The sequence below is a fragment of the Leuresthes tenuis genome, unplaced genomic scaffold (genome assembly GCF_036924035.1).
Source record: "Leuresthes tenuis unplaced genomic scaffold, fLeuTen1.0.hap1 SCAF_9, whole genome shotgun sequence".
Taxonomy (NCBI): domain Eukaryota; kingdom Metazoa; phylum Chordata; class Actinopteri; order Atheriniformes; family Atherinopsidae; genus Leuresthes; species Leuresthes tenuis.
In genome coordinates this window covers 18,264,270-18,284,836 of record NW_027325363.1, presented here as the reverse complement: position 1 = coordinate 18,284,836, position 20,567 = coordinate 18,264,270, and the positions used below count along the sequence as shown (strand labels likewise).

Here is a 20,567-nt window from a genome sequence, read left to right as displayed (position 1 = left end):
ATCGTTCATTTTTCTGCCATTAAAGCTACACTAGATCAGTATGAGAACCATAAAACTCTATGCTCCCAACTCGTTTTGAAGTGCACCGACCTTTATTCTGCAAATTCCTGCAGCTGAAACTACCCTGGGATGCCCGGAGGCTGAGATACAACAATTCACAACTTTAGTTTCCAGCCATGCGAAACACCTCTTTGCTTTGCGGCAGAAACGGTACCCGTCTTCCTTTTGCCAGTCCGCCTCCGCCTGGAGGAGAATTCATCTTTTTTTCCTTTTTATACTCACTCAACACGAACTATAGAGAAACATGCACTATTCTGTGCCAACATAACTTTTATCCCCTACATATGATGATTAAAGAACCCAGGCAAATCAGTTTTGATAAATAGTTTATTTGTTCAATGCATAAAAAAAAGAAAAGTTTGCGTTGCTGAGGTGAGATTAATTGCCCTTATCTTTTTGTCAACTGAACCATCAGCTCAAACATAAAGTCAAATAGTGTTATCTATGATATGATATCTATGATAACAGTAGATTGTTTTTAATAAGCAGTTTAACATTTAAAGTTCAACATGGAGTACATTTGTGATGTAATATACATTCCGTGGGATATTAGTCATTTGGTAAGATTAAAAGTGTAGTGTATGTACAACTATCAGACACAAAATGAGAGCCACATTCAGATTAATAACACTGACTGCTGCTTCAATATTATCTGTTAAGAGGTGGGATACATGAAGCAGCAAGTTAAAAGTTACAAAAAAGAAAAAACAATGTTGTCCAGTCTAAAATATGTTGCCATTTCACGTCCTCTGGAAACCAGGAAAACATTTGTTCTGTACAACATTTGTTCCGTACTTTACTTTTTTTTGTTCTATCTAAAACATGTGCATATTGCCTACATGCCTTCTTTACAGACAACTAAGCTGACGTTTAAAGCCAAAACATTAATCATTTTAAGTCCCGACCTTAACCAAATGTCTTTGATGCGTATGTGAAACCAAAGAATCTTTTAAAAAGCTGCAGCAGGACTCACCCCTCCTGAAACACTGTCATGGATTGTAAACAAAGGAGAGAACAGTCTCCTGCTGAACACAAGTCCGTCAACTGCAAGCATAAGTTAGATCTATCCGCCTCCCCAGCGGCCCGAGGGAGGGTTAGTCACTGACAACCCAAGAGCTGTTTGTGTGTGTGTTAAAAGAGCGAACTTGGATGCATCAAACATAGAAGTATTTCAGGTGTAACATATTCAAATGTTTAAAATGGCAACAAATTCTCCTGATGACTAATTTGTAAAAATGGGAAAGTGCAAAGATACGAGGGACTAGTGTCCATTTTGTGATGCCTAAACAGCTGAGTCCCATCATGTCCAAAACCTCACACTCTGTGGGGTGTTCCTAGTATGCAGCGGTTGGTATCTACCAAAAGTGGACCAACGAATGATAACTTGTGACCAAAGACAGGGTCATGAGAGCCCAGGACTCACTGATGAGCATCTTAAATGGGCTGCAGTGTCAGAGCTGGACTTTTATGTTTGGTTTATGGTCGCTGTTCCCCTCCTTGCAAGCTGTACGAGCCATAACTGACATCACAATAGCTGGCACTTTGGTGTGGTTTTGGCCAGTCAAGTAGCTCTAAATTTTTGTAACTTGTTGCACGGTGTGTGAGCGGGTCCATCTCTACAGGCATCTATATGTGCTACCAAAACCCAAGATGGTACATCTATCCACCCAAAACTGCCTAAAAGTGAAACAGAGAAGTTGAAACTTTGTAGTTATGTTTGTTTATGCATATTGTACTACTGTACAACTACTTCTACAGAAAACAGAAGAAAAGAGCCTGAAGCGCCACTATCTGTCAGCATCTGTGAAGCTGTATTGATGCCACATTTCGCTCACATGATGACCAATGTGGCGAGCATAACTGCAGCTCTAGAACAAAGCTGCTGGGTCTCATGAATCACAGCTGAGTGGCCATGCCGTGTTCGGTTGAAGAAAAGATGGCAGCAGGACACACTGTGAGAACAAGGCAAGCCGGTGGAGACAGTGTGATGTTCAGGGCAATGCTCTGCTGGGAAACCTTGCATCCCAACATTAATGTGAATGTCACTTTGACACAAAACACATACATCATCTTTGCAGAGCCGACACACCCCGCTAGCCACAAAATTGCCTACATCTCTATTGGACCTAGCGGCTGTATTTTGAGGTGGGAAAACAAGCCCAGTCTGTGAAGACTTGATGGATCTATAGCCTGATACCACAGCACACCCTCAGAGGTTTTGAGGAGTCCATGCCTCAACGGGTCAGAACTGTTTTCATGGGATGAGAGGAACCCATACCACATATTAGGCAAACCTATAAAAATCATGTGTGAGCGGCCTCATGGGATATAATTCAAACTTATCCACACACACAGTCATGTTTCCATGACTACTGCAGACATGACACTGACTATTCTTAATTTCCTGCACACTTTCACTAACGATCAACATAACTACTACTGTCAAAGCCTTACTTTAATCTAACCTTAAAGTATTTATTATCTGCCACATTCAATTCTTTGCATTAAAGGGACAACAATCCCTATAAAGAGACAAGTATAATGCATAGGTTCGCACAATATGAGCAATACCCGTATACACACGCACACAATCGATTGAATACCAGTGAAACCACGCACAAATCCAACATTTCTACAGAAACTTGGGTGTACAACTCGGTTATTTCCACACATAAGCTGTTTTTCTTGTGCTTGGTTTCAGCGATGCTCTTGAAAGTCAGTTAGAGCCCATTTAGCCTCTTATACACATGAAGTCAGATATATGATACCTCTGACAAAACTTACAAACATTTTACACCAAATGCCTTTTTGAGCAAACCACAGTTAACTGTTCAAATCTAAGTACAACTGAAAGTAGGAGGAAACGAGATCATTCTGCTCCCCTTCGCCGTAACATCCTCAAAATGAACAAGAACAGCATTTAAGATGGCCCATCCTACAATGCTATTTCAGTAGGTGACCCCAATGTGCACAAGAATGTAAAGGGTTTTCACTTTTCCCATGTCCCAACTCTCTTTTTTGCATTTTCTTACTAAACAGACAAGCGCACAAATAGATCAACGGTATCATTCGCATACCTCCACCTCGGATTTGCCTTAATGGAGGAATATTTCATCTGCCTTTTGCATTCTAGTCCTGTGTTTTTTTGTGTGTGTGTGTTTTGGTTTTAAGCTTCTGGTTGAGGAGAGCTGGTGGAGGTCAGGCAGAGAGGCCATTGAATCTGTAAGGCAGCAGGCTGGTCAGCGGGGCGAGGGGAGTCGCTGATGAAAGAAAACCCTGCGAGCCAACTGTCGATTCTGACGGAGGGGATAACACCGACGCTCCCTGGATGAGGAGGATAGAACAAACAGAGGAAAGAAACAAGGACAGACTTTAAAAAAAAAACAGACATCATGTCCTCTCTGAGCAAACTGTGTGTAATCCCACCATGACTTGCAATGTTGTGTCTTTATGAAAAAGCTTTCAAACTGCTGCCAAGTCACAAGTGAATCAAAGTCTTTCCAAAAAACAAACAAAAACAGATGAGCTGTAAGAATTCACCGAGAGCTGGATTTGATAAATCTGATCTCAAGGCCCGCCAATAAAACTTTTACAAGCTTTCAAACTGCTGTTTCAGATCAAGAATGCAACAGCCTAGATGAGAATCATAACGGCTGTTTTATTGTTCAGATAAAACGTACAGCCTTTGTGGTGTTAAAGAAACGAGGGTTTACAGCCCAGCACACAACTCAAAGGTTAAAACATATTAGGTTTTAAGTGGTCAGGTGTGGAGACGTCAGGGTGAACAGAAGGATCCGAGGACACTGAAACACTCTTTCTGTAGCTGTATCAGTTAGCCTGTTTGTGGCTGCTTTGCTCATTTTCTATATGTTACAACTCTGTAAGGACACTTTATTTCTTTTTGTCCATTGGTGTCTTTATATACTTGCTTTTTTTTGCATTTGTTTTGTAAAATCTTTTGCTACTTTGTATCTTTTTCTCAGGAGGAGTTCTTTTCATTATTCATGAATTGGATTTTTGTGTTTATTTTGCATCTCTGAAGTAATCTAATGAATTTTACATGCGTTTGTCATTGTTTTGAAGCCTTTTTACATATTTTTTTGGTGTCAATGTGTGTCTCTAAGATTGTTTTGCCTTTTTTTGTTGGACATCTGTGGAGTCACCGAATCAATCTTTCATTACTTTGTGGTAACCTTTACTCTCTTTTTTTTGTTGTTACCGCTCTATTTGTTCCTTTCTAATTCCAGTGTGTCACTGTAGTTGTTGTGTGTCACTTCAGTAATGTTATGTCTTTGTAGACTTTCCCTTTGCAACTTGCTGTTGTCGCTTGTGTCTTTCTGATCATTCAATTCTTTTTTTTACTTCTTACTTCTTCTTTCAATAGATTGTTTTCTTCTTAAAATCCTTCTGAGGTTCTTTTGGGTGTCCATGTGGTTGTTTACAGCTGTATGGTAATTCAATTTATCTTTGTGATTAGTCATATTAGCGGTTGCTTTCGGGCTCTTTTTAGCTAGTGTTTTTCCAGATCCTGTTCTAACAACTTCACAGTGATGGTTCGGCACACTTTCGAAGTGCTGACAACAATGAAAGCAGCTCATCCAAACTTTATACTTCAGCACAACTTATGGTCAAAATCCCCACCAGGTGAAATTAACCCGGGCTCAAAACACCAGTGCTTTGCTTTCTGTGTTAAAAAGTGAACAGAGAAAAACAAGACTTGCTTTTGGCTTTGAAGGAAGCAGAACCAATGTCCTGTAAATTGAGTCATCGTGGAAAATGTACTTCTTCTTTGAGTGTGAAACTGGAAACTGTGAGACTTTTATGCAATCCTTAGTACCTGGAGGTTAACCTCAGGTCATTTTTCATGACAGAACCAGCTGCCTCTGGTTTTTTTTAAAGCCTTTTGTCCATCTCCACCATTAAAGTACCTAGACACAATATATTACAACAGAATAAACGCATTTCTAAGCCAAAGATCCCTGACAGGCCTGTATCAGAGTGATGATGTCACAATGCGTGGAGAAAGTCGTTGAACTGTTTCATTTTGTTGGCACTTTATCAGGATTCAAAGCTTGTTCACAACTGCCATATCAATGTCTTCAGAATATAAAACTAGTATAGTCGGCAAAGACTATAGGAGGCAAAGACTGCAAGCCTTGGTACCTCAGCGTCAAGAGAGATCACGAAAATGAGTGGGAGCTGAAAAACTGACTGCGACTGCAACGACCCTCTCTCCTTACAACCTGATACTACAGACCATCTAGCTTTAGAACTGAAGACGCTTTTCGGATGAGAGGTGAAATGTCTTCAAGACGTGATGGGGCTGTGAAGGAATCCCCATCAACAGCTTGGTTGAGTTTAAAAAAAAAAAAAATTTTAAAAACTCTGTTTGCGCAGTTCCTCCGAGTCGTGTAAGAGAAATCTATCAGTTTCCTCTAATTCATCTCAGGGTGGTCATCTCAGATTTAATCGAAATCAGAGCACAGATATTACCTTCAACGTATTTGGATGGAGGTTTTCTCAGATGAGCCGTTAATAAAGTCCTGATTTTATCCGAGCAGAGCAGCGGTCTCCAAATGCTTTGAGAGTGATCAGAGAACATGAGCTGATGTGCCATTAACACAAATTAGGTCAAATAAATCATTTTGAAACACTTATTTACTCAGTCCGTCATATTCTTGTTTGTCTAAACCCATACTACGTTCCACTAATCTTTCTCTGTGGCATTAATAAATATATTTCACATTCATACATTCTTTTAAAACTTTTCATCCTAATCCTAATGTTTTTCACCTCACCTGTCTCTGGCTTTGATGTTGTGGTCGATGTGTTTATTGTCAGATTCCCTCTGACTTCAGCTTTCTCACGTTGTGATAATTTGCTAAAACAAGCTGATCCAGTGGAGCCTAAAAACTGACACCACTGTATCAATCTTTTCACCCCTTTTCATCCCCCACAAAACCCATAAATTGTGGTGGATTACACCAAGTTAATGCCAAAGTAAGTAAGAGTGGGTGTAGGGAGGAGCACACCTGTCTGAGCTTTGACTGAGTGAGGTGGACACTCTGAAACCCCCCACCTATAAAGAATTTTGAATTGATGGATGTTGGGTGGAGATAAAGAGGTTTATGTTTGCATTGCAGATAATTGTATCTTGTGCTGGTGTGTGTGTGTGTGTGTGTTGACTGTACATTGACTGGGTGGAGCTGGCATACTGTGTGTGTATTGGCGTCCATCAGCAGAGGAGCTGTAGGGGAAGATGCTGCACTCTCAGGGGGTTTGGTCATAGGGCCGCTCCTCCTCTGACACAGAATGGAACACACATACACACACACACACACACAAACACAATATTATCGTCTGTGGAAAACACAGAAGCACACAAACAGGTTTGGTGATCTGTTAAGAATCAGAGAATATCTGTTTAGTTCATCTATACAAAAGTATCTGAAACAAGAAAGACTCCATCGTATATTAAAAAAAATAAGATAAAAAATAAAATATGATCAGGGAAGAATTTAATGGTTATAAAGTCATCAAATCCTCTTCATCAGGAATATGTGGGAGCTCGTAACTCTGTATGCAAAATCTCCCTTTCCAAACTGCAGTAAAACCCAAACACAGAAATGTGTCGAATAAAAGAACAGATGTTGCCACTGTGGTGGAATTTTCCGTTTGGGTGGGCCTCTAAATCAAGAAAAATAACAAACATAACAGCCACAGTGAGAAGTATTACAGTGAGAAGTATCTGTAGCCAAAATGGTTCAATGAAACAGCTGAAAACCAAAGCTCACGCCAGGCCTGGCACTTTGCTTATCCTGTTAAATGTTGGGATGCTTAAGTCCAGAACAGTCTTCTTCGTGAAAACTCCCCCCACAAAATGTGATGACTGTAAATGTGATTCACACGCATACAATTTGGAATTCAGGGTTGTTTGGACTCCTTTTGTGTGGTCTTTGGAGGTTGTGAGCCTGTAAATCTCACAAATGGACTTTTCCCGTCTTTTAGATAACAAACAGCAGTCTACAGGGAAAAAAATATCAACAAGAAAATGTGTGTTAAGGAATCTGACGAAGAAGAAACAATCTGACAGCATTCCTAAAGGAATAACACACCCTAACGTCCAGTCAGGGAACCGTGACAGTTCAGAAAGAATACTCCATAAATTGTTGCAGAAAATCTTATTCGCTGAAGGAAGAAGCACGATAAGGAGGACAGATAGCCACCTTGGCAGCAGGCAGTGAAGGATGGAAGAAGCTGTGTGGTCTGCTGACGTGTTCAAAGTTTACGGTCAAATCAGCTCGATCTTTGTTTTCAGGTCTTCCATCTCTGAGCTGCCAAAGAATCTTTAGCGCTCTAAGAGGACAGAATTAATGTGTGAGAAGAGTTTTTAACATGGCTTTAGAACAGGGCGGCAACTTTTTTTTTTTTTTTTACAAACAGTTTATGATGATAGTGACATTTTTTAAAGTATTTTTAGTATAGAAAATGCAAGAAAAAAAAAAATCGCAATTTAATGGCTGTTTTGTCAGTCTAAACTAAACACTTCTGAGACTATGGAAACAGGGAATTATTTTTGGTTTTTTTAAGCCAAAACAGTTCAAATGATTAATATTCTCACAGACGCTCCTTTTTTTCTTCTTCCTCAGTTTTGGAGTTCCAGGGGGGATATTATGCCCGTTCTCACAAGTTCTCGCATTTGCTGAAATCTTAAAGGAAATGTCTGACACATGCTTTGTTTAAAACACCTTGTCATAGCAGCTGGTTTTAGGGAATTCCAGATTCTGACGTGAGGAGTATACATCTGCATTTAATATTGAATCTGAAGTTGGGAAGAGATAAAGATGAAGGTGCTGGATTTTTGGAATGTGACATACTTTTCCACTGAAAATGTTTCACTGAACAAGACATTTGAAGTTCCCAGATAAAACCCTACACTTGTGTTTTCTTTTTCTTTTTTTTTTTAGTTGGTTGTGACTTCAGATTTTCAAATATATACTCTCTTTTTTTCCATAATAAGGCCCCTTTTGGTGTAAATGAAGCTGCAGTCAGGAATGGGGACCTCAGACATACCTCTATGATCTAAAAATGAAATTGATGGTATGTATTACAAGATAATTGCCACCAAACAGACAAACGTGGTCAAATCTAGGACAATGGAATAAATGCTAGTTATTATAAATGATAACTAGCACTTTTTCCCTCTGTAATGAGTGCTTAATCTCCCCTCAAACTGAAAACCACAGTAAGAAGAAAGAACTCGCAACATAATGCTTCTTTCGAAATGCTTTATGGAGAGTTCGGTGGGAAAAGTGTCTTTAACTCAGTGTGACACATAGTTTTACAGGTGGAGGCTGCGGGATGGGGCCGTGAAGGAATGTTTCTGATAAACCTCGCTGATGTTCATTAGCTTAGCAGCCAGAGACGGCCCTGTTGACCCTGCTCGTCTGACTATCAGCTTTCATGGCCCACCCTCTTAACTTTCTATCCTGTCTCTGGTGCTGTGACTGAAGCAAGACTCCTTTTTTATCATTTTTATAGGAGACAGTGAAGAAGGAAAGCGATGCATTGTCTCTTTTGGCGCAGTCATTATGATCCGAGTAGTGGCAGGGAGAGCCGTCTCAGTAAATCAGAGCGTTATTGCAAAAAAACATCTGGACGCATGTTCACCAAAAATGTGTGAACATGAAGCCAGTTTTTATGTTTCTGGTCTTACTGAGCAGGTGAGACTGTAAATTTTCACATCCTCAGTCGAGGAAAATAAATTTTCTTGAGCTTAGATAAAACATGTTATATTGGGATCATCCGGCTGAATGTTTGCGTGGTACTGAAGGAGCATCACTCTCAGCAAATCACCTGTAAATACGACTACTCTGGACTCTTCTACTCACTTGTACGCAACAGCAGTCCCTTCAACATACAGTAAACTAAACATGCCATTTTCAGGCAGTTACATAAATACATTAACATTCCAGGACACAACCAAGGGCCATGAAAGCACACTGTAGAAGCAACCACAGTGCATGAGATAGTCCAAATCTGCTCTGACCTATAGCGTAAAGTTGGATTCGGAGAAACTGCAAAGTAAAACTAAAATGCACAATTCAATAAATTCCAAACATTTAAAACAAGTGCAGATTCTGCTTTGCTGCACCCTGCCAGCCAAAAATCTTTTTGTTTAGTTAAGCTTGAAAATTTAAAGATTTTTGTCGAAAATTGTATTTTATATGTATTGTTCAACGTATTTTAATATATATATATTAAAAAAAACCTCCTAAAGCCTCTGAGCCTGTGAGTGATGTTTATCTGACAGCTGGATCGTGGAGTCATGATTTAATCAGAGTTGTTTTGAGCTGAGCTTAAATGTCCATATACAAAGATGTGCCCTGATGTGTGCGCAGCAGGGTGCTGTGGATGTCTTACAAAGTCTTTGATGCTGCCCAGCACTGCAGTGGTCAGTATCCCTGTGAAGAAGGCCACGAGGTTCAGGCCGGCAAGAGTCCAAATCAAAACGTACAGCGTGAAGACTTCCTCACAGCTTTGTACTCCAACAAACTCATAGTAGTTGCTGAGATAGCCTCCACTGCAGACAAAGAGAGCAACAATTCTGTTTAGTCGGAATTATTCGTCAGACATCGCTTTAACAAATGAAACTAGGTGTTCATTTGTTCATTTGCAGTGACACAGCAGCAACAGCGGCGCTAACACTATCTTCATGCAGGAGGATAGTGATGAATTGTCTCACTTGGCGCAGTCGTACAGGTCGCAGCAGAAGCAGGTCCCACTTCGGACCGTCATGGTACAAGAATCCTTCAAACTCCGACACGAGACCTGAGGAGGGAAAACTCATCAACAATGTCAACACAGACAAGTCCAACACAGCGAGCCAAGTAGAAAACTATTTTCTATTGTGCAATCTTTACTCACGGCGGTGTAATAATTCTCATAGATGTAGCTGCTGCCACTGCTGTAATACTGGCACCTCCCTGCCTTCAGTGGACGCATGTCCTGTGAAAAGCTCATATATGAATAAACATCGTCCATAAGGTTCCACCTAAAACAACGCTGTACGTTCTCGGTTGATGTGAAAAGCATGGCGGGAAAAAAATGTACAAGATAATCCACATGCTGCCAAGTACAGAGTGACCAGGTCTCACAGAGATACGCACGACCTCTTATTGCTGCACTGTCAGGACTTTCACCCAGGAGACAGATGTTCTTGTCTCAGGTGGGAGAATTATTTGTAGATGTAGTTGTCTTATTATTTTCTAAGCTATTATTACTTTCATTTTAAGTTTGTTTGGTAAGGTTTAGAATCAATGTGAATAAGCAACAAAAAAAAATGTCCAAGGGCTCAGTCTTCACACCTTCATATGGTGATAAGAGGCCATTCTGAATCCATTCATTTCTGTGGGAGCTGTCTCCTGTGTACGTCTATGTTACCAAAACACACGCCCTGACCCTGCAAACATGATTTATCTAAACAGCTGGAATGAGGGTTCATGATGATTAGTACTGATTTAGGTTTATTTTGGTTAACGGAAACTTTGAATATTTCAAGAATGACAAAATAACAACGTTCTAGTCTTATTTCCATCAATATCCAGCATGCAATATCTTTGTTTTTGCATTCAGATGAGGGCTGAACTTCGTTCTTGGTACCACAGTCTGCCTCTCAGGTGTGTGCTGATGTTTAAAAAGAAGAGAGCCATTTGCATTCAAGGGAGTTAATCTCTCATGCGGGACATCTGACCTCTGAAAGCTTGGACAGAAATTTTCCTCTCAACTCAAACTCTCACAAGCGGGTGTAAAAACTCAGCTGGGAAATGGCTTTAAAACGAGGCTATAATTCTATTTTCACAAACACAATTGTGAACAGTGTCATTATTGCAGACAGTGTGTTGCTGGCACACACTGCACAGTCCTCAGCCAGTACTGCGGTTCAGGATCTGCTGTTACAGCATCGTTCCATCATCAAACACAACCACTTGCAGCGTTTCAGCACTCACACGCTCGACCGGGTAACTCACCATATCTAAGGCGATACCGACGCCATCAATCACCAGGCACAAAAAAGAGGCGATGATCCCGAAGCTGAGGAATACGGTGGAAGCTGTCACCTAAAGGAGGAGAGAAAAAAAAGGAGAGGAGCTGAAATGAAGCAGACAAATGGGAATAACAGCAGAGACAGAAGAAAATGTATTTTTCTTAACTCAACAGGCTGTTCACAGAGGTCTGGAGGCATATCTAATCATGGCTTTTCTGAGAAAATACACCTTTAGCAAGTGTACAGATTAAGATATTAATTACTATGAGTTACTTTCAAATTTCAACAACTTTGCATATATGTCTGCATGTGAATCTGACTGCGTTAACTATAACATGCTTTTATAACAAATGTGTTTTCCGTGTTGAAGATAACCGACAAACACTAAAGACAATTAACAATGCTGTCGAGAACTTTTCATTCCTCCCGTAAACACGGCACAACGGGTATGCCGTACAAGCTGCAAGTCAGTCTTACGATGGGAAGGTAGGTGAAATACTCCTTTAAAAGCAGCTCCTCAAAGACACTTAGAGCAAACAAAGCTGTGCAGTGCAGAAAATCAGAACTGCCTCGGTGCCTCTCCCTAATTTCTTCACTTCATTAATAACAATGTGTCCTGACAGCAAATTGTTTATATTAACTGAATATGACAAATAGGACTTCCACCATGACACCTTATTTTGCAATTATCCTTCCACACATTTTGAGCTGTTAGAAAAAAAACAAAAAACAAACTTTACGTCATGCTCTGAGTAGATAAAGCAAACTCCAAATGTGATACCAAATCCAAGAACAGCAGGCTCTTTCCAAAAACTCCAGGAATGATTATTATTTCTATAAGATGCTCTAACTTGAGTTTGTTGGTGGACAGGATGATCTGAGGCCACATGTATAAAACATTGTGAGATATCCATTCTGAAATATGTATGTTTGCCCAAAAATGATCAGATTTTCAAAGCCATGCCTTTTCAGATCTAGTGAAGTTCCTTTTATGAATGTGCCGCCAAGAAATGTGCACATGTGGATAAGCCCAATGCTATTGATCAGTGAGTCATTACAGCAATTTATCCCAATATCTGAGAGGGAAAGCCAGATGAGCCCAGCAGAGGATGTTTTTTTTTTAAGTTGCCATGTTGGATTTCAACAGTCATTCCAGTCCCATCAGTTAGCACCTGTTAATGTGACTGACGTAAAAAGCCTTGAAGAAAGCAAACAGCGCTGTGCAATAATCGCAGGGACATACTTTCTCCTAAACTTTTAAAACCTTTTTTTAATTTTCCAGTATAAATAGTCATGGTTTAGTCTTTTGGTTTGTTAAGCCACTTAACACTGACCTATGATTCAAATGATGATCCAGTGCTGTGTCTAAACATAGTAAAGAACCGATTGTAAATGGTGCCTTTAGGTACTTTGTTACTAACATCCTGTGGCAACGTATGACATATAACGTATTATATACACATATTTTTTTGGGGTGATTCACAAAGATATACTGGCTAAAAACTCAGCATGGTGTGCAGTGTGTATGAGGAAACTGGACAAGTGGAGGACTACAGAAGACATGTCAGGCCTAAGAAAAAAACATCAATAAAATATAAGCAAAGATGCAGTGCTACAAATGTTAAAAAATCCAGAGATGCATCTGGACTTTCAGTTGATCCATCTCATCACAGTGGCTGTCAAGAAGCCATTTTTGAGGAAAAGAAACAGGGATAAAAGGCTGAGCTATGCCAAATTACACATGAACTGGACTGAAAATCAGTGGCAACAGGTGTTATGGAGGGATGAATCCTCCCCAGAGCCCGGACCTCAACATTACTGAAGCAGGGTGGGATCATATTGACAGAGAACGGAACAAAAGGCAGCCAACATCCAAAGAAGAGCTTTGGGATGTCCTTCAAGAAGCCTGGAGAACTATTCCTGAAGACTAAATAAAGAAACTACAAGAACGCTTGTCTATTCAAACCTATACAAGTAATTTAGGTGAAGAAAAGGCATGGGGGGGGATCCATATCACAATAATCCCAGGGGTTATGATCAGTAGTAAAACAATGGGGAAATGTCATTATAGGCAGGAATAGTCCCTCTGCAGACAAAGAAACACCCACTTTGTTGAGAGAGCAAAGGGATGAGTGTTATGGGTGATTTCTATAGACAATCCTGTAATGCACAGAGCTATAGTGTTTTACACATAGATTGACAAGGGAGAAATCAGAGAATTTAAGACTAATTTGGCTAAGGGACCTGGAAAAGAACACTGAGGAAGAGACTTTGCAGAATATAATATCCAAGTCAGACAGGGTCACAAATTATAAATCTACTAAATATAAGAATATTCAGATACTATTAAACACCACTGAAATTCTTTAGGGTAGCTCTGATACATGATAGAGGGTGTTGTAAATGTAAGGAAATAACTGGACCATTTATGCATGCTATATAACCATGTCCCCTGGGTGATAAAACCCTTCTGCCACAGGGTGTCACTAAAGCACAGTGTCAGAAAAAGTCTCTCAAAATTAGGCTCAGAGTCGCTGGATACGATTAACACAAAACATTTATTTCTTGCAAGAAAGTCCGCACAACCTGTCAGGAAGCTGGCTCAGAGTTGTCTGACTAACAAAATGGTACTATTACTATTGCTATTTATATTGTTTATGCTTGCTGGCCACACAATGTTATGGGAAAAGGGACATTCAATGTTATGGGAAAAGACATTACTAGCCATTTAATGTTATGGGAAGACGAGTTCAGACAGTCAAAACACTTTTGCTTGCTACATAGTATTATGAGAACCAAAAGACAGGAGGAGGCCTCCCCACATCACGGAGACTCTTATTCTTGCAGCTTTTCTCATAGTATAGCTATATAATTTTTCTAACACGCAGTTTGGATTAATATTGACAGAATGCGTCACTGCAGCAAGATTCGATTACAAAATTGGTCCAAAATTGCAAAAATGCTCCAAAACCAAGGTAAGCCTGCACTAGATCAAGGTTTTGCTTTGTCTCCTCTGGGCTACAACAAGAGGACGGCAGTGCAACATGGTGGAGAGGCGAGAGGTGCCACCCAAAACGTCTTTAGAGAGAAATTTCTTGTTGAAATCTCATTCTTAGGTGATTCAAAAGGATTCTGCACAAATGAAAAACAGCATATTACCCTAAATGTTACACACTGGACCTTTCTAAATATCGCCTACAATCTAAAACATTTTTTATGAACCAAATAAAAACATTTACTTTAGGTTTGTCGAGTAGTTCTTGTCAGTTTTAATCATATGGTTTTCTTTCAGCATTGAGTGATTATTGTAAATTTGTAGGAAAATCATTTGTTCGAAATGGGGTTGATTAAATCTATGTTGGCATAGACATGCATTGGACCTAAGTTGTTGAATGAACCTATCTCAGTTTTATATGGCTAACTCTAATCAGCCTTGTCTGTTTTCAAACAAACATAGAAAATACCTCTTTGCATGATAAGATTACATTTAGTTCATTTAGTCACAGAATTATGGATTACTGCAAGAAAACCAGAAATTGTGTGGAAATTGGTTTCGTGTGCTCCAATAGTCATTTGAGAAATGATCTATTTTATTTATCTATTTAATCATTTTGTGTGTACAGTGTGCAAAAGCTGTCATCAACACAGAAAAATGACCAATTCCAAGAATCTACGCTTTTTTCCCTACTAAATTCAAATTAGGTCTTTCTACTGTTGGAAAACACTCTTCAACCCTTTCTTCACATCATCTCTTTACACACATCATGCCACGAGTGTCTTATCTCATATTTAGACAGTTTCTGCAAAGTTCTACAAGTGCTAATTTGATCACTGAATTGTTCCCTGAGAAATCCAACAATGGTGCAAAACCAGTACAAGATGTATGATCAGTCCCAGTGAAGGCAGAGAGTTTGTGGGGAAAAACCAAGGCTGAGGATGTGCACGTTTGCCTGAAAAAACACACGGGTCGAACAGAAGAATATACAGTACCAGCTGCCTGCGGTTCTCTTCCAGGAGGAGTCCCAGAAGTCCCAGGAAAGAGCCGATGGTGAGCTGCGGAGGATACACTGTTAGAAATAAAGTGCTGCACAAAATAAATAAAAACTATGGTTCATTCTCTATTCTTTTTATTTGGCTTTCATCCCAGGAAAGATCTGTGTCTAATGATGAATTGGGAGGTGATATTAGTAATGCCTGTGTGGTCCAAATCTAAGAGCATACAGTGTTTCTCTGTTTTCATGTTACAGTTGTTGAGAAGATATTACGGGTTTAAACTCAACCTACAAATCGGACTGAAGCAGTTTCAGAGAACACATGAAGCCTTTTCTTACAATAAACTGTGTCTTCAGCAGCTGTCTGCGGGGCTACAAAGACAGAAACTTCAGGCTGTCACAGCAAGATGGATTGCTGCTTTAATTTCATAATGAAAATCACATGCTGAGGATGTTTTGTTATGATCTTACACTTCCTGCTGGGAGATTATCTGCAAACATATCAGACTCTCATCTCAACGACTAAATAATGGCGAGAGTGTATAAAGAGCCAAAAAAAAAAATACTTACAATGACTCCAGAGGCGTAGCCGGTCACATTTAGGCTCTCTGTGCGGGTCGTTGTGTAGGCTCCCAGCACCACCAACAGCATGGACAGACTGAGCATGCCCAGTACCAACCACAGAGCTCTCCTGACCTTCACCGAGACCTCTGCCAAACACATAAGAGAGCGTACACCTTCAATCCGATTACAAAAGCCTAGAGCAGGATGAATAAAACACAATGTGTCGAATGTCGTGAAATGTCTATAACTTTGTACACCTTTTTTTTTTTGTCATTGCTCCTGTGTATTCAATAAAACTAAGAAATCATCTTTACACAAACAAGCAAATGTTCCCAGTCAAGCTGCAGTTTACATTCCGGTTTGCCCAAATTCAATCAAAGGTCTTTTTGGCAGTAAGCTGGTTTCTCATACAACAAACAGCTGGAGCCATGACAGCAGACAACGACTCAAAGATGGATGTTGCTGCAGAGAGGCTCGATATTCTAAAACATGGATGGGTCACGCACAACTTCAACCTAGTAGATCTGCGCAGTCCCTGCCACAATGATCCGTGCAGCAGAATTTCATGTAAATAAATGAAAATATCCTCGGAAATACAGCACCTGTCAAAACTTTTGACGGGCTTTGAACACGCAAATTAATGCCTTTAGACTTTTTTTTCTTTCTTTTTTTTTTAAATAAAATGTCCCAGAATGCTGAAGAAAAGTGACAAAACAACAAAACTCAAGAAACAGTTACTTTTTTGTGTGATGCATTCAATGGCTCAAGTGTCAGAGGCAGAAAAGCATCCCCCAGGATGAGAAAAACCTCCACCGTGCTTTACTACAGGCAGGGTTTTCTTCTCCTCTTGGGCAGCTCATCACCTATAAACTGATGTGCATTGTATGTGCATTATATACATTATACACACATAATAAAAGTACTCCACTTATTGTTTGTCTGGTCCTGGAAAGACTACTGTGAAAGCATTTGAAAGCATTAGTCTTGCTTTTATGAGCCTTTCAATAGTTTCTCCTCCCTGGCAGCCGTCCATGAGGCTCCACTTGGCTCGGTGAGCAGCAGCACTTGGTACGGACTGAAACCACCGCTCCAGATTGCTCAGTGTCAGTCGGATTCTCTTTGAATGTCTCTTTTTTTCCAAAATCTGTGCTAGCAATTATTGATTTCTCTCCTTAAACATCGTCTTAGTGTCGAATCCTGGAAGCTACTAAACCGTTTAATGACCGACTGTGAAATGTTTTTACAACAATATAAATAGTTAAGTCAACGATTTCAAGATCTTGATGATTGCCTTCATTTTTTATGCTCTCTGACAACTCACTTGCGTTTGCTGTTGTGTCCTGAAAAAGAAACAGAACTCAATCAGCTCCTTTCTCTATAAAATAAAGGCTTTATTAATGAGAAAGGACTTGACTAAGCATGGATAATGCACTTCAAAACAATGCTTTATACATATATATATACAAGGGCGTAACCATGGTTTAGACATTGGGGGTGTCCAAGAAAAACAAAATTGTTAAGTGCATTATCTACAATTCTTTACTTATATATGAAAAATTGGACATTTAGAACATAGTTTAGAGGACTACATTGACCATGTAAATTCACATCTAAAGGAATAGTGTAATTTCTCCGAGACAGTGACTGCCCCCCCACTTTGTTTTGGTTAGTTGCTTACTGTTTACTGACCTTAAACACACCTACCAATTACAATTATGCTCTTCCAGTAGTACTGTAGCAAATAGGACAGCTTCCAATGGAAAATGACCAAATACCCAAAGCATGTTTATGTAAATATTTTAATAAGGACAACTAATGATGTAACAAATTACAGACTTTTCCTTTAACAAAAAATGTGCTGAGGACTTTTAAGTCCAGGTTAATTTCTATTGTGTCGATGTCTCAAAATGTGCATTAACAATGAAAAGTCTAATAGTCTAATGTTATTTTTGTTTAAAGTTTTTTTTATTTTGAAAGGGGGCGGAAGTTTATTTTGTTGATTCTGTGTTGGATTTCCTGTTCTGGTACAATCTGCTCTGTTGAGCTTGGCGCGGTTGAGCAGCGGCTCCGTCAAAAGTAGAAGTCCAACGTAAAGATAAGGAGAGCCGCTGCTGAGACGGCGGCGCGCCCGGTGGGTCACTCTCATTGACTGGAGTGTTAGCGATCAACAACGGCGACCGCGGCGCAGCCGTTACGTCACCGGTAACACACGGAAATAAATTGAAAATAAATAAGACATAACAAGAGACCGATCCCTTGACAGGGTTCATAAAAGGAGAACATGCATTTTACATATTTTCTTCTGTATATTGGGGGGGACAGGTTGGTATTTTCTCAATATTGGGGGGGACACGACCCCCCCAAAGAATGCGTGGTTACGCCATAGTATATATATATATATATATATATATATTTAAATCCCCATTATTTGTCACCAAATCACCAAATTTGAAATATTTTCCTTAATGGCACAAACACATTTTTCTACTGTTTGATGAACTGAATAAACATGTGTCTAAAACTTTTCCAAGTAATAAAAAATCTGAGGCAAACAGTAGTAATCACTGCGGGACTTCACCAAGTTAGGATTACAACAAATGACCAAAAAGTAATTCACCGTCATTAACTCACATTCAGCTGGCGGGCCTCATAAAAAGATCAACCAACATACCCTGAAATACATTTCTATTAAAATGAAGTGCGACTAATGAACAACCATAACTGCCGAGTGTTTCTAATCATGACATCATCCGGCACATTAATTTACTTTCAAATGTGAGCTTCGGTGTGTAACAACATGTAGCAGACTGCGGGTTTTACAAGCCACCACATAAATGGCTAAATCAAAACGTCACCCGCCTCATCAATACATTTATCAAAAACTTTCAGGAGTTCATCTTCTCGATTAAAAGTGGCGTTAGAACTAAAATGATTGGACCGCTCATTACTGTGATGATTGTCTACCCGTGACTGTTAAACTAAAGCCGGTTCAAGAATGTTTGGATGACAAGGTGGTCTAGCAAATAATAATACTAATACTAATAATGATCATTTTATATCATAGGTCTACAATTTAATATCAATAAGAAATCAGACGAGATCTCACAAGATAGAAGAACATGTCAAAACGTATCACAGTGGAAAAAACAAATCAGAACATTCTGACATTAGGATACGTATATGCAGGTCTGTCTCATCAGTGCACCTTTGCCATTTGTCCCCCAGTGAAATTACCTGATGCTCGGCTCTTTGGCGCTGCTTTTTGTTCTTTGTCCGCTGCTCCTTTAATCCTTGCAGTCATGATGAGTTTGCTTCCAGAAGATAGCTCTCAAAGTTTTGACTCAGCTGGTTCAAATCTGAGAGACTTCTGAGTCTTGAGTAACACGGGAAACTCTTGAGAATGCAGCAGGTCCACGAGCGGAGAGCTGTGTGTGGAGAGCGTTCGCCGATCCGCTGAGTTCAAGGACAGTGGGAACTATTCAAAGACTGGTCGCCCTGCTGTATTTGACCTCCGCGAATGAGAACGGGTCATAATAGCCATCACAATAAAATTGGAACAAAATATACACATATATAGATCACGGAGCTTGTTATTGCTTGGTGTTGAACTCTTGATTTGTCAACAGGAGTCGTTGAGTGCTACGTTGAGTAAATGCAACGTAGGGTAAATGCACTACACTGTCAGTGAACTCATCTCTTTTGCACAGCAGATGTTCTTTAGCTGGGGTTAAACTAAGAATTACTGCATGTCCATCCTCTAGGAACTGGGACTTTTCATGTATTCAGTCATAAATATTAGGGTGACAGGAGCAGTACAAATAGCTAAACCAAGGCTGAATTTGAAAAAGTTAAATCAAATTAGACATTCACAGCCTTTTTACGGTAAACTGTCTCAAGCAATTGCCTGCAGGACGGCAAACAGAGAAAACAAGATGGATTTACTGCTTTGATTTCACATCAAAAAGTTGAACTGTGAAAAAAGAATTGTATTCAGCATTATTTGCTATTGCACTCTGTTGACCTATTTGCACACATGCTCAGTTACAGAAGTGTTACTTTCACGGACAATACTCCACTACTTCTCTGCCTCAGGGAACTGCACACACTGGACTTGTATCATTATTGCAACAAGTACATTTGAGCTATTATTGCACTCTGCTGAACTTGTGTTGAATGGTGTTGAACTTCAGCACACATGCACAGCTACAGTAATGTTATTTCCTATTGTATATACTTAAGCGTGTATGTTCACATTGTATTTTTGCACACGCTGAACTTTTACTAGCCTATCTTTCTTACTTTATTCTGCCCTTTCAATCTATCGGCATTCTTGTGAACAGCAAAGAAAGAACCTCATCTTACAGGAATATGTTTCTTACATGTACTGTATATATGACAACAAACGTTTGAATCTGTTTATTGAATCTTGGGGATGCACAGCTTTTACTCTTCTCAGTTGGCAGTTTGGCTCTTTTTAAGCAACATCTTTAGTTCTTTCCAATGTCACTGCGTCTTCTCCCAAATGCAAGTTTCCGGCTCTTTCCAAAGCTGTTGAGATGGTCGGGATTCTTAGCAGCACGACTTGCATCGTGTTGCAGTAATGGTGCTGAGACTAAAACGAGCTCTGAGGTACAATGTGCAGTAAGTTTTGGGCTCAAATACCTGATTGTTTTTACTTTTTAAACTTCTGCTTTCCCTCCAGAGGGGTTAGTTTCAGCTTCATGGACATAAAGCATCCTAATATTAACAGCTGCCTATCCAACTTTACCATATGAACCACATTATGTTACTGGAAACACGTTTGTTTTGTTTTGTTTTAGGAAGAGGTGAATTCTGTGAGAAATAAGCACCCAGAAGCAGTTTGTCAGTGATGAATTACTGGTGCAGCCTCATCTGAACTGACC

General features: G+C 39.7%; 1 protein-coding gene across 3 annotated transcripts; it reads right to left on the bottom strand.

Annotated features, from left to right (window-relative positions):
• Positions 1-399: 399 nt before the first annotated feature.
• Positions 400-19,077, bottom strand: LOC140314456 (transmembrane protein 255B). 3 transcript variants are annotated; one of them, XM_072392643.1, is made up of 9 exons: positions 18,898-19,077; positions 15,670-15,809; positions 15,098-15,160; positions 11,091-11,180; positions 9,988-10,068; positions 9,806-9,891; positions 9,484-9,643; positions 6,252-6,362; positions 400-3,384 (listed from the first exon to the last, which is right to left on the bottom strand). In XM_072392643.1, the coding sequence occupies exons 1-9, from the start codon at positions 18,962-18,964 to the stop codon at positions 3,259-3,261; spliced, it is 924 nt and encodes a 307-aa protein (XP_072248744.1). In that variant the 5' UTR covers positions 18,965-19,077; the 3' UTR covers positions 400-3,258. The 3 variants fall into 3 exon arrangements, with proteins under 3 accessions (XP_072248744.1, XP_072248745.1, XP_072248743.1); XM_072392644.1 differs by having other exon boundaries at positions 6,276-6,362; XM_072392642.1 differs by lacking the exon at positions 400-3,384 and having other exon boundaries at positions 3,405-6,362.
• Positions 19,078-20,567: the final 1,490 nt, after the last annotated feature.